Source organism: Clupea harengus, chromosome 13 (assembly GCF_900700415.2).
Source record: "Clupea harengus chromosome 13, Ch_v2.0.2, whole genome shotgun sequence".
NCBI lineage: Eukaryota > Metazoa > Chordata > Actinopteri > Clupeiformes > Clupeidae > Clupea > Clupea harengus.
Window position 1 is genome coordinate 4,081,531 of NC_045164.1, and position 14,834 is coordinate 4,096,364.

The 14,834-nt window shown below is 44.1% G+C and overlaps 1 protein-coding gene across 2 annotated transcripts in view; it reads right to left on the reverse strand.

The window, feature by feature from the left end:
- Positions 1-14,834, reverse strand: part of eys (eyes shut homolog) — a 181,098-nt gene that overhangs the window by 7,717 nt on the left and 158,547 nt on the right. For both annotated transcript variants that reach the window (XM_012816935.3, XM_031578529.2), the window contains 4 exons: positions 7,215-7,387; positions 2,713-2,895; positions 1,647-1,813; positions 685-829 (listed from right to left, as the gene is read on the reverse strand). In XM_012816935.3, coding sequence (XP_012672389.2) covers positions 685-829; positions 1,647-1,813; positions 2,713-2,895; positions 7,215-7,387 — 668 coding nt within the window. The remainder of the gene's footprint in view (positions 1-684; positions 830-1,646; positions 1,814-2,712; positions 2,896-7,214; positions 7,388-14,834) is intronic.

Sequence of the window (14,834 nt, forward strand, 5' to 3'; positions counted from 1 at the left end):
AATCGCAGGCGATGATTATGTCTGCTGATGGCAACCCGAGACGATTAGTCCCGCCATCAAATCGAAGCAGAATTGTTCACCCTTTCGACTTAAGCACCAAAACATTTCACAGCAATGAGCTCGGCGATAATAGCCGTGGTGAGGCTGCCTGCGAAATTCTGATGCAATTCTGAGCAGTTATCATCATTAGGGGGCGCGGCTGCTCTAATGGCAATGGGCTTCGCATCAAGAGCTTCATGGCCAGGTCATGTGACTGCCCAGAGGTCGTAGGGGGGTGGTGAGTAGGAACGATGCTGATTATAACAAAAAGATGATCTCAATGGCGCCCTTGTCTGGCTGACTTATGGAGGAGGGAAATCGATTTGCACGGCGAAGCTTTGCTTTACTGGGCCGAAGTGTTTAAGGGCATGGACACAATCAGCGCGCAGAACAGGCTGCTTTCACCCCGTGTTTGATTAAAGAGCCAGCCGAGAACTGTGTGAGGTGAAAGAGGAATTCATCGGGGATGAGTCTAGACCAGGCGTCGGCTGCGACACCTCGACATGGCAGATCATTGTCTCTATTAGTGCTCCTGTTGTTTTCTCTTTCAGCTGGGAATTGAGAATGCCCAGGTGTATAAGATTATACACACAAAAAGGTCTGGTCACTGACTACACAGATTACACAGTGTGTGTAGCCCCTTACCTTGAAAGCCATTCTGGAATCTGGCCCCCACTGGCAGCAGCTCTGGAGTGTACTCATTGTATCCTCCAACATAAAATTGACTGAAGGTGTTCAAGCCAGCCAGTTGCCCTGGAGAGGATGTTGTCTTGTTTTTTTGGCCATCAACCTTAAACAGATATTGGCATTATTCAACACAAGCACTGACAAACGTATTTAAGCCTCTGATGGATCACAAGGTAGAAAAACAAACAATCATGTGACGGCTGAGAATGGGCCTCAGAGAGCCTCTCCCCCTCCCAGGGCTCTGAGTACTGACAGAGAGCTGTTCAATAAGGCTGTCTTGTTTCTTTTCTTTCAAAAATATATTTTCTTTTTTGTTCTCTTCTAGAAGAATCCTCGCGGAGAGTGGAGTTGCGATAGATTTGTCATCACTGCGGCTCCTATGAGCCTGTGTAGCACATGATGTTTGGCCAGGCACCAAAGGAAGGTATGACATCGGTAGTTTCCCATTTCATCTATCAGTAGAGCTCGCAGTGCCAGGCTGGGCCTACCTAGGTTTAATAGAGGCTTTGAAACAGTATTGGTCTGGCTGTCACACAGTTTTAACAGGCAAAGAAACAAGCTCAATGACTTCTTCAGAGCCTGTTATGGATTTTGTGGTCTGATGTTAATAGTTATATTAATGCAATAATTTAATTGGACATATCATATATGACCTGATATTACAAATTCACATTATAGAATTAGCCATGTGATATTTCTAAAATGACTGGACACAAACTCTGTGAGGCCTAGTCTTGCCTCAAGAAAGTCTCTGGTTTGGACAATTACCGGGCAACGATGACCCACTTATCCAAAGTAAAAGTCTGAGTTTTTAAAAGACACGTCCAAACATGGCTGATGCAATAGATGGCACTGATTAATGAAAGCACTGTGCTGCCAAAGTAAATAATATCCATTTGAAAGATAAATGTGAGCTTTACCTTCAGCCACCCAGTCCTGAGATATCTGCCAAAGCGCACAGTGTGAATGCTGATCCTGGTGTTGAGGCGCTCGCTGACGACAGTCCCCACACCTGAGCCCAGGTTGAACTTGTGGACGATGCGGCCACTCCGCACACCCAGCACCAGAAAGTCATCCCCATTTATACCTTTAAAAAAAAAAAACACACACACACACACACACACACACACACACACACGCGCGCACATGTCAGGGATTACAAAAATCTTGGCAGTTAGTCATAAGAGTTGATAAACGCCTCGTCCTGATAACATCGCTCATGGCTTCCCGTTCACTCGTCTGTCCGCGTGGCAAATGTAAAAACTAAACCGAGCTGATGACTCGACGACAGCAATTCATCAGACCAATTATCAGGTGAGTTTTGGGCGTTTTTCATCTTTCTTTATGATTCCATCCCCGTTTGATTTTGTCCTCTACTGTACTGTGTGTTCCCCCCGCCACAATTGCTTCATTATTCATGCCGCTGTCTCCTTCTCCCAGCGCCTCGATGAATCACCCTAAATTGTAATCCCAGGAGGGGCCCCCTCCCGAAGAGCGCCGGGATGTGCAGCACCGTGCTCGTATTCAGCTGTCTGTCTTCTGATTAAACAGCCCCACTGCCCGTGATATGGCAGCTCACCACCACTATAGCTGCCTTAAAGAAAAATGAAGGGAAAGGGGCGGCGGTGGTGGGGGTGAAAAGAAAAGATGAAAAAACACTCTAGTCTGAAGGCTTAATAGTGTTTTTTTTATAGCTAATAAGATAACTTTTTTTTGTGTGTGTCTGATACAGTTGGTATCACAGACGACTGCTGCTGTCAACATCTGCTAGCATCCAACCACTTTCCGAGTTAAGGAGTAACGCGGACTAATTACTGTCTAGCTGGTGTCTCCCTGGAGACCAGGGGTCAGGGAGGAGTTCTGCTCCCCAGATATCATTATCCGCTTTGCCAAAATAATATTTTTGCACCTCCGAGACTTCTCAAGGATGTTTTCCTCCTTCCTGTCAGGAGGTGCGAGCACCCTGTCAGCACTGCTTCCTCTCACCTTGTCCTTTCTGTCCGGAATAGAGGATGAGGTTGTTCTTCATGGCCGAGCCGTTGTTGGCAAACGTGAGCTTCAGCTGGAACTGGTAGAAGAAGTTGGCACTGGGGATGGGGGAGTACGCCATGAAGGATGTGTACCCAAACTCATCTATCCCACTGAAGCGGGGACGGGTGATGTTGATGGCTAAACAGGGAGAAAGAGAGAGCGAGAGAGAGAGACAGACGGAAGGACAGGCAGACAGACAGAGAGAGTTTTTTATCCGAACATTCAACATTCACAGTTTATTCAAAGATTTAAATATTTGACACTTGATCGAAAATGGTTTGGAGTGATAGGTAAGGAATGAATGAATGAATGAATGAATGACTAACAGAATCAGCAAAGGTAAACAAATTATTTGAGAGAAAACTACACCTGAAATGGCGTCCTCAAGATGGCACCATTGACTAAAGCACAGTAAAACACAATAACCCTTCCCTCCTTACTCCCCCCCACTCTCTCACTCACTCTCTCTCTCTCTCTCACTCTCTTTCTCTCTCTCTCTCTCTCTCTCTCTCTCCCTCTCCCATCCCCACTCTCTCTCTCTCACATACACACACACACATTATTAATATAAATGATCGAGTATAAAGGGTGGTTTCCTGTATTTTTCTTTCCATGAGTACAGTATGTGGAGGATTTTTTTTATTAGACAATGGCACAATAGAACATGTATGAGGGGGTGGCTAAATCATTCTGCCGATTCTTTAATGCGGACCTCACTGACATGCTAATGCTCTAATTTTATACAAGAGCTTTTCACCCTGACCAGCAGAACATCATGTAATCCTTTGATTTCTTGAAAATAAAGCGTGGCCCATTGTACTGCACACGGCCCAGACTTAATTTCCCCAGTCGATTCGTCTTCAAGGGCTTTGTAGAATTGCTCTGTGTATTTGCAAATAACTAATATTTTCTCCCAGCCTCCCAGTCAACACCCACCCACCCTGCCATCCGGCCGCCCCCACGGACCACAGCTAAATACAGCACTTTTGAGTTCCACTCGGTGACTTTTTTTTCTGCGCCGCGGTTCAGTTTTCTCTCTGCTGAATTATTTATGCCTTTTGAAATCGCTGTGTTATTATTTAGTCATGTTGTATTTGCTCAGTGCCTAATGAGTGGGGGGAAGGAGTTGGTGTGTGTGTGTGTTGGGGGGGGGGGGGGGGGGACTGGTGGGGTTGTGGTGGTGGAGGTGGTGGGGGTGGGCAGTTCGTGCGTGGTTCCCGTCTGCCAGGCAGGCTCCATCAGAGAGGCGGCGGGTCCACTGAGGACGGCGTGCTCCCTGCTCGCCGACTGTGACGTTAGCGCCGATTGTTTGTGCTGCTGCCGCTGCTGCGATGTTGTTGTTACGGAGAACTCTCTGCCTCTAATGACTGTGCTGAGGTTACATACTATCTGACTCAATTCCAAGGGAGGTGTAGTGCGGGGGAGGGGAGGGAAGGGGAGGGGGGAGGTGGATGGGGTGGGAGTGCACAGGAGAACAGCACACACAAACAGTTCTTTAATGTGGGGAATACAGCCTTTAATGTCGGCCTATGATCATGCTACATACATTTTTTTGCAGGTTGAAGAGGATTAAGGGTACAGGATAAACCTCGAATGAAGACGTTGCCGCAAATCCCATAATCTTTTTCATGTGAGAGATGTTGTAAATCGATTTGACAGAGAAAACTGCCGCTGTGCTGTAACTGTTACGACAGCGGAGCAAACTCACGCCTATTGAGAAATCTATGAAATTGGACATATATCATTTAATAATTTTGTCACAGGTGTACTAAAACCCACCACTGATGCTAACAACCTGAGTGAGTGACACAAAAGACGCTCATTATGCTCACAAACTGAACCCACTACAAAGCTGGAGCTGAAGACCATCAACACTGACTGAAATTTTTTTGTAATTTGGGAGCAAAGTGCCCTTGAACAAAGTGGCAGATCCACCTCTCAACTTAAAATCTTCATTACTCGTCTCAAATGACAAGGTATGCAGGTTGTGAATGCCACAGAACGTGTTCCCAAGAGTGACACAAATCTTTAACAACACAAACTCACATGGCCAAAAGCAAACAGCAAGCTAAACATTACAGGCCGTTTTAATACTACAAAGAGTTTTATTAGCCTTTGCCAGTCATTCTATCGGTTGGCACAGATCTATTGAGCATCTTTTCAGTTGTTTGCCTGAGGCACTCAGCATTTCTGTTCAAGCTGCTATTAGTTCGGATTGACAGTGGCTGAGCCAGTGAGTAAATAAAACCCCATAAAATCCAACTAACCACCCCTACCCCTACCCCCACCCAACTTATGAAGATGCCCTGCGGGCGATGTGCGGCCTCTTCGGTTTGTAATTGCTGTAAACAGACCACTTTGCCACTGATCAATACACAACAACGATCAGACTAATTTCAACAACTGCCATCATTATTTCGACACGGCATCAAACTGCGGAGGCAGAGAGTCTGTCGCAGTCGGACGCATGAGCACAGAGCAGAGCTCGCCCCATCGCCGAGCATTACACTCCTGACGTTTACGTAAATCATGCGTTAAGAACTCCCAACCGAGCTCAGATGATCTATTGACGGGCCCGCATGTGTTGCCGGAAGCTAACTTATCACAAGCCCTGGAATCAGCCCACTACGACTGGTGTGTGCTCAAAACAACTCTCCAACATTATTCCCCCACAATAGCCCCAAATGACATTTTAATCTCCAGGCCATTCTGGCGCCAGGCGTCCTGATGAAATGAACAGAGGAGGAAGTATTATGTGCTGTGCATGTTAGACTTTGTGCGCAGGCGGTGGAGGAATACCTGAACAGATGTGCTATTACTCAGGGATTGGGCTGAGTCGCTCACAGCAGGGGAAGTGGGTTATTTGGAAACGCATCATTTATGCAAATGGACTTTTTTTTCCGGAGGAGGGAGGTTAGGGTGGCAGTGTGACGACTTCTGGCGTGACGTATGATAATCTTACGGATACAAAACCGCCACAAAAGCGCTTTGGACCGACTTTAGTTCATTAACGTTTGGAATGGCGAGAGGACACCCAAAATCATATTCTTGCTGTTGTTTTGGAGGCCTTCCTTACAGCGCTGTTTGATACTTTGGTGCTGCATGGTTGGCCATAGGAACAGGCTGTCACGGTCTTCAACACATAGCCTCCCCCAGCATACATATTACAGGACCGCATGAAGCCAACATAGCCAAAGAGAACCCAGGCTGTTCATTATTTATCAATATATTTTCTACTCCCCTAACTCTGGTGTCCCTGCTCTAATGATTCTGATGGAGTGCCTAGAGAATACATTAAGCGTGACTCCTGTGTCCAGGGCCTTTGAGTCGACATGATAAAGGTGGATCGCACGACAGATGAAAAAAGGTGCACTAAATGACTGGTTAAAAACCTCTAATTAGCCTGCCTCACTTTAAAGCACTTCTCAACCAAAGCCAGCATAAGAGAGAAAGAAAGAGAGAGAGAGAGAGAGAGAGAGAGAGATGGAAACAGAAAGAAAGGGAAAGAGCAAGAGAAGGAGAGAAAGGAAGCATACAGTAGAGGCACTGGGTTGAACGAGTGCTGTTAAAGGAAGCATTAAACCTTCCAACTGCCAGCAAAAAAAAGTGAGTGGAGAGGTACGGAAAGCCTGGTAGGTGATCAATATTGACTCTGATGTTATCTCATGTTATCGGGCTTTAAATTCAAATGTCAGCCACGCTCAGCGTGACACGGGGAGATTAGAGGACTCTATTTGGCGACGGGGCGTGAGGCGGCTGACGGACTGTGTGTGTGTGTGTGTGTGTGTGGGGGGGGGGGTGCGTTTGGCCGGGGCGTCTGCATGCCGTGCCAAAACAGTCCTTCACTTCCACCGCTAATTAGATGACAACGAAATAAAGGGGCGCGTGGTTTAGTTTTGAACTTTCCATCTCTCTCTTTCTCTTTCTCTCTCTCTCTCCTTCTCTCCTGCTGTCATCCTCTCATTTGGATTTAAACTCCACTAATAATGGCTAGCTTGTTCTGAAGATCATGGCAGGGCTGCAGAGCCACTGCAGAGCAGAGGAGCTTTCTGAAGGTATTACGGTGAGCCACAAAGATGATCAGTGGGGTATAGAATGAGAGAGTTACATATAATTACATATCATTTCATCAGGTAGACGCCTGACGAGATATAATGTAAGAGCTAGAAAGACTTTGCGAGTGCAAAACCCACCACTAGAAAACCAGGATTAGATGGTCACGCCTCTCTGAAAACCAAACCGAAGCATTTAAAGTAGGAAAAAGAAATACTTTTGGACAGAAATAGAAAATAAAGCCTGGTTCAAAAGGAATGATAAAAATGTGTTTGTTAGAACTCTATTATATTCAACATCCCTTTTGTCTTGCACCTGTTGACGTCTGTCAGTTCTGTGGTCTGTCAGTTCCCTCATTCAGGAGGCTTATTATGGAGGCTCTCGATATGAGCAGAGTTACTCACCGTCCTCACACAGGAGCCCGCGGCGCCCGTATGGGCACACGCACACGGCCTCGGTCTGGGACTGGGGGATGCAGGTGGCGCCGTGGGCACACGGGCTCCTGGTGCAGGCTGTGAACTGGCACAGTTTGCCGGAGAAGAGCGGCGGACACACGCAGGCCCAGTCCTCTGCGTCGCTGTGCACGAGAGGGAGAGAAAAACAAACACGGAGGAGATGATTAAGGCACGGCAGAGGAAGTCGTGCTGTTGGCTCACTGAGTCAGGCGTTCATATCACTCAGGCATTCACAGCACTGCACACTGGCTATACAAACTAAAGGGAACAGGCAGGGAGGGAGAAGCCAAAAACACAAAGCTAAAACCAGACTATGGAAATTCATTGCTGCTGCATCAGTTAACAGGGTTTGGAGTTTGACGAGAGCCATATATGATCACTATCAGCTTACATCATAAGCACCATCCTCTGAATAAAGGTCATGCCATCTGAGCTGATAGATAGTGAAAGGCACCGCGAGTAAATGAGATCGGTGTCTGTGGATCTACCCGGATACCGAGTGACAGCAGCAGCGGTGGTCGACGTCACAGGGGCTCTTTAAGCTGAATATGAATACTATCCCTCCTTTTCCTCCTTCCGTTTCCCCTGCTCTTTTTCCTTCTTTCCTAGCAGCTGGCTGCTGATTGGAAGCGTTTGAGTTAATGCATGCAGGATCGAGGAGAAGCCCACCACAAATTCCTATCCATCCTCGCTTTTCTATTCGTATTCCTGTGGTTTATCGGAAGCTGAGTAGGGGAGGGTGGGCCAGCATGATAAGTAATATTCAGAGGGGGATGTGTATGTGTGTGTGTGTGTGTGTGTGTGTGTGTGTGTGTGGTGGTGGGGGGAGTTCATAAGCGGCTCTAAGATGCACACACTTTTCAAAGGTATAATATCAGATACAGGAAGTATTGGAGGGGTTTCAAATCCATAAATTAATAATGTGCTTTGAACAGCTGCTCAGTGGGTATGCGTTCTGCTTCTCTCAAACTGGATTCTAGAAATGAAATATTTACAGACTGTCGCAGGACTTCAGCGGTGTTGCAAATGACTGTCTTCACAGGCTGTGTGCTTGTGTGTGTGTGTGTGTGTGTGTGTATGAATGTGTGTGTGTGTGTGTGTGTGAGTTTGGGAGGGTTCAGCACAAGAGCATTGTTGTAGAAAACTCACCCTGTGAAAATGTTTGCTTTCCTTGTTTGCTATGCTCAATGCAGAACATTGAGCAATGAGAACTATTAATAAATAATGCAAACACTGAGGATAAAAGCTTTCCTAATGGATAGAAACATTTTTGTTGATTATAAAAAATCCTCATGCATGTTGAAACATGGAAAGAGTGTCTAAAAATGCATCAGATCGACAGTGGTGGTCAAAACCGAAAGAGATTTATCAAAAATGAATAGAGCGAATAAAAAAAGATGGTTCATTTCCTCACACCGGAGGTGTCAAACCCTGACCTGAATTGCGGTGGTTCTGTGTGAGAACCCGTTTGTAGCCTCCCAAAGGACGGAGCAAGTGGTTTGTCACTGCCTTTAGGACGGCAGGGGGTAATGACATAGCAGGCTAGGAGATTAGCGCCCTGCATTATGCTCAACATGCAAACACATCTGTTTCCATGACTGATTGCACTTCAACACACTTACTGGCTTGGAAGTGGATATTCAAAGTGAGGGTGAGGGGGGAAAAAAAGAAAGAAAAAAAGAAACCCAGCTTGTGTCTCCTCTCCTGCCTCCACCGAGCACACGGTTATCTGAGCACAAAAGCAGATGAGGCTCGGAAGAACACTTCAAAAACAAATTACATGAAATAAATAATAAAAAAAAACACATAATAAAGAGAAAACAACCATTAGCAGGCTCTGACCTCAATTATAACCTTTGATATGTCATGTCTATAACACACCGCAAGCTGTCACAGCTGAAAGCATGGGCTGGAATCAAAAACGGAGCCAACTTACGCAGGGCCTTGCACTTGCAACATTTCTTATTTAAAAAATATCACTTTCTAAAAACTGTGAAGAAACAATAGGGCAAAGAACGAGAGCGAAGAAACGCAAAAACAAATCAGTCTAACACCACCGTATGGAGGTGTGCAGACGCCGCTGCACGGGTCACGTGCTCTTGATAATGTATGCATTTCAGGGGTGGAATAATGACCCGTCACAACGCCCACACACTATTCTAAATGAGGAAAATAAAACCTTATGTAATAAGAAAGAACAGGTGAGGGGGCTTAGTTCTGCTATGCAGATCTCAGTGCAATGACGTTCATGAATAACATTAAAAAGAAGAAGAACAAGAAGACAAAAGAAGAACAAGAAGACAAAAGAGCAAAGGCAGAGAGGGGTTTACTGGACATTTAGACAAAGAGTCAGGAAGGAAGAGCACAGACAGATGACACTGCCAGTGACGACTTTCATCTTTGCTCAAGCTAATCAATAAATGATCAATGGGCAGGGTCAGACCACTGTGCACCCCTGTGCCATTCAACTGTCATATACCTGCTGTGAATGCCTGCCTTTTTCATTTTCAGGTCAAAGAAAAGATCCAACCTCTACAAACCAAATCATAAGCTTCTATTCATGCGGCCCTAACCTCTGTGGATCACTGTGAGTTTAAAAACGATGTATGTGGTGGGACCGACAGAATCTTACATAATCTGAGCGGTTTTTTTTTCTTTTTCATAAGCAGCTGGCATTGCCTCAAATGTTCCATTAAAGAACAGGGTCAGCTTGACGTGCACCCACGTTAACATTACTGTCAGGTACAGAAATTGAGGTGAATAGCGTTCATTTACAGACTTGAAAAAGGTGGCCTTTTTTTTAGAGGCACGCCAATGGCACTGAAATTGCCTTTAAAAACAATCTGGCTTCGACAGCGAGCGGAAGAAACAGCACTCCAGCGCACTGCACTGTGTGCTAAAGGTGTCTAAAGTCTGTGGCGTGGGGTGGGCTTGTTATGCAATCTCTGTGTTTTTTCCACGGTCGCAGCTATCTTCTGCCTCCACCTCTCCCTCTGTCAAGAAATAGGGTCAGCGTGCTGCGCTGCCCATGTTAACACCGCGGCACGGGGCTTTAAAGTGTCACCTAATTGACGTGAATGGCATTTGTGGTCCACTGGCCCCTGAGGAAGGAATGTGCGACTGTGCACAGCCAAAGCAGCGCCCTGACTGAAAGGAGAGCACAGAGAGAGAGAGAGTAAGAAGAGGACAGCCTCCTTTGTTGTCCTGTGTCAGCAGCGCCTGAGAGGAATATTACAGATGCGGTTGCCATCGCTCTCCCCGAGCCCTTGGAGGACGTCTGGATGTAACGTTAGGGGCGCTCTAGTCTCTCTTCCACTCTCCCCTGGGGCCCTGATGCATTGGGCTGACACAGTGGGACAATGAGCTTCTGAGGAACGATATGGAATCTCATTAAAGACGTATAAACAGATGCCCCGACAATAACTCTGAGTAGACACAGATCAGATGGTGCTAAGATGATGGGATAACACAACAAGGCTTTTGAGCTAAGGCAGATAAAACAGTGACTGTGAAGAGATTATGATGTGGACAGATAAACGGGGAAAACTTCATACTGTGCATCGTTTGAAATAAACAAACAGAGCATATTGTTTTCAAATTACTGAGGAATCAAAAAGTCAACAATCATCTTCATCGTCATCATTACAATCAACAACACCAGCAACAACAGAAGCAGCAGCAACAACAACAAAAGCCTTATGACTGTATGTAGGATTGTAGGAATCAGACAATTATGTTTATTAGGGGGAAATTGTCTGGAAATCAAACTGCACATCACATGGAGTTCGCTTCATCCATAGCTTCAGTCGGGAGCAGATCAGGGTCCTAGGTTCCCTAGTTCAACAAACATTAACCCTCTTATTGTGTTTGGGTCAAATTTGACCTGTTTCAAGTTAAAATATTTTGTAAATATTATCCCTTTTTTGGAACAAGGCTTCAAAACAGCTATATAAACAGCAAAACCAATGGTTATCATTTTATTTGATTTCGAAAGTCTCCAAAAATGGTTACATCTGTGGTGTACCAGTTCAACTCTGACCTGTCTGTGGGTCTGTGTGGTTCTGTGGATGAAACTTTACTCAGACTCTTGTTCAGAAGTGAATGAGAGCGCCTAGAGTACGGTGTGACAGTGTGGCAAGGACTGCACTGCGAGACAAGCCACGTTTGAAAAGAAATAGGTTGATTGGAACATTATCTTATTATCTAACTTAGCCTAACTTATGGTAGTTTAAACGTTTAAAACATTTGGCTCTCATTTTGCTCTCTCATTTTGCTGTCTCATTGAGCTAACTTGCTAGCGCTGAACCCAGTGACAGTGGGCTAGCATCCATGGATTTTAAACGCATTTTGAAAGAATAAACGTAGATCACATAAATACACACAAATGTGTTTCTTGGTCGCTAGCTCATTATGTGCATTAACAGTAACCCAACCCTAGTTTTACAGCTCTATTTTCGCTAATTAATGACATGGGCTACAGTTTTGTTTATATGGCTATTTTTAAGCCTTGTTCTAATAAAAAAAAGATATTATTTATGAAATATTTTAACTTGAAATGGGTCATATTTGACCCAAAGACAATAGGAGGGTTTATGTGGGTTAACAGAATATTGAACTGGGGAACACAGAACCCTGGAAACATAGATACGCTCCCCGTGTCCACCGTCTCTCTTAGGATGGTGCACAGATCAGAATCAGTTCCCTGCAGCATCGCTGTGTTGCACCAGCTCAAGTTCCAGCTCCACATCTGGGCATCACTACACTTCCTTTTTGTATTTTAAACATTTCAACGTTATTTCAATTTACTTTGACGTTATGACATTTCACTTCCGCCCATTCCGGATTCCAATTCTTCAAGTTCACAAGTGCCTTCAATATGCTACTAATCAAAACAAAATAAAAACAGCCAGCCCTGCGCCACTGTTAGGGTACGCAGTGCGTACAGGTGAGAACACCACTGAAACCATGGATGCAATAGATAGTCTCAACAACTTAGTTGCCAGATAATCTATTATCCACTTGGCTAGAGATGACATACTGTATAACTGCGTTTGGAGCTACTATGGACAGGTTAACTAGTGTGATGTTAGTAATTGACTAACTGGATAATGTGTAGATGTCTGCAGTCTGTTTTAATGCCTCAAGACTACTTACAATTAAGAGGAAAATCCTACTCCATTGTTTTGCTGTGCTTAACAACTACAGATTACCCTGGTGAAGAATGCTGCTATCCTTGACCGCTTTAATAAAATACAAAGTCACACAAAAGACAGAATGGGAAAAAAATAAAGAAAAACAAAAAGGGGAAGTCACTTGAAGGCAAAGGCAGACACCAGGGACAGCGAGGGAAAGAGAGAGAGAGAGAGAGAGAGAGAGAGTACAAGCGAGGGCAGAGAAATAGTGTGGAGCCATCTGCTCACGATGCAGGGCCTCTGCATTAGCCAGTCTTTCAGAAAGCACACACAGACACTCTCTCCTGCTCTACCAGAAATCTCTCGGCTACGCAGGATTACAGCCGTGCCAACACAAAACAATAAGGAAAAGGAAAAGCAAAAGGTTTTTGTTTGTTATCTTCCATCTGAGAAGTCGGGCGGATGCTCTTTCAGCAGGTTTTTGAGGACTAATGTTTTCTCCACAATGTCGTACAAACTCATGAAATGTGGACACTCTGAATGCAGGACACAAAAAGGCCATCAGCAGGCTTCCTGAGCATGTATTGCGCAAAACCACACAGAATAAAGCAGAGGACTATTCTTATGATAAAATCGTGACCATGGAAAGCCTTTTTTATATCTAGGCAATATCTCAAAACATCTTTTTTCCCCCTCTCCTATCTGACGAAAGAAAACAGAACTGCAGACTGCGGTGAAATCCAGTTTGAGATAAATCTAAGACCTCAACTGAAGATAAGGATGCATTTGAAACCCAACTACAGTTCTTCAAATTGCAAAATACTCCACATGTGCTGGCCTAAAAACAGAAAACAATGGGAGCACTGAATTGACAGAAACAAATCACAGGCAAAAACAACAACAACTAAAAACAAAACCAAGGTGAACAGTCTTACAGTACCTTGTGTGTTAAAAGCGCATAAACTCTGGGAAAGAGAAATTGGCTCAATAATTCATGATGCCAGACAGCTTGTTCAGGCACAAGTTTAACTGACAGAGATCATGTGACAAGGTGTTCCATTATTAATGAAGAAATCCTATTAAACAGTTTAAAAATGTATGGTTTGAATGATTCATAGAGGTATGCATGTTCATCTTCCATTCTCTACATTGGTCAGGGCAACAAAAAAAATGTCGTCACGTTTCAACTTTACAACACATTTACAACAGGCTAGACTGAGCATAATTTGCAATCAAATGATTGTGTGTGTGTGTGTGTGTGCGCGTGTGTCTGTATGAGTGTGTGAGTGTGTATGTGTGTGTGAGTTTGTGTGTGTGTGTATAATGTGGTCTAGGCAACACAAGCAGAAACACACCTTTGCTATCCCTCATCGAAGATGCAATCAGGGTTAGGGTTGCTATCGTTAAGGGTAAATACTGACATCTTTTTGTCACAAATGAAGACTCAGAATCAAAAGGAAACCACATGAAGCTGGGCTAATTCTGGTAAGGCTTTACAACAACAACAACAACATGCACATGAAATATTCCTGATGGAATAGACTGATGAATTAAAATAATCTAAAATAAATAATGTAAACTTTACATTACAATTTGTATGTGACACTATACTCTTTGAAGGTTTGTCCTCAAATGATTAGTTACTAAATCTATTCTTTAATATCAACAGATATTTCAGATCAAATCAGTCTATAAAGCTTAGTTAAATATTATTGAAATTTGGCCAATGAAAAATGTTTCTAACGTCATCACTCTTGCTAATGCAGAACGCCATTGGTGGACTGCACAGGGACTTGGACAGTTTCTAATGGATTAACAAACATATGTCATCAGCAACAACGACAAAGTGGCATCCTGATTGCACAGCATATTATTGGGATTAGCCCTATGCCAGCACTAAAGTGCTTCAGGGTGCTGTTGATGAACTATGTAGTAGGATGTGTGGCAAAGTGACCCGAGGCGGAACAATTGTAAGATCTGAGATCGACTGGTGACAGTATTTCAAAATATCACTGGCTACAAGACAGCAGGGCTATAAAAGACACAGACTACAATGGCAATGGAGACCTTAAGCAATAAATAACTATTTTATGTTACTCATTTAGGTCATGTATGTAGAAGTTCATTAGATCTTCAATCAGACATCAATTATTTATAAATATATTCACTGAATATTCAACTGTGTTTTTCCAAGCGTCTTTCATGAAGAGAAGAGACACATCTGGTACTTTGAACCATGCATGCCCTGAAAGTACACATACACAATAACATAAAAAGCAGTTAGCCTCGCAGTATCAGTGCTTTGAACATAATGTGTATTTGTACCACAATGCTAAGGTACCCTTTATGACTACATCATAAGCGCTTTAGGCAAATGCATATTTTGTGAAGCATTATGGATTTGAAATAACTACATGGATGATTCATTTTTATTGAG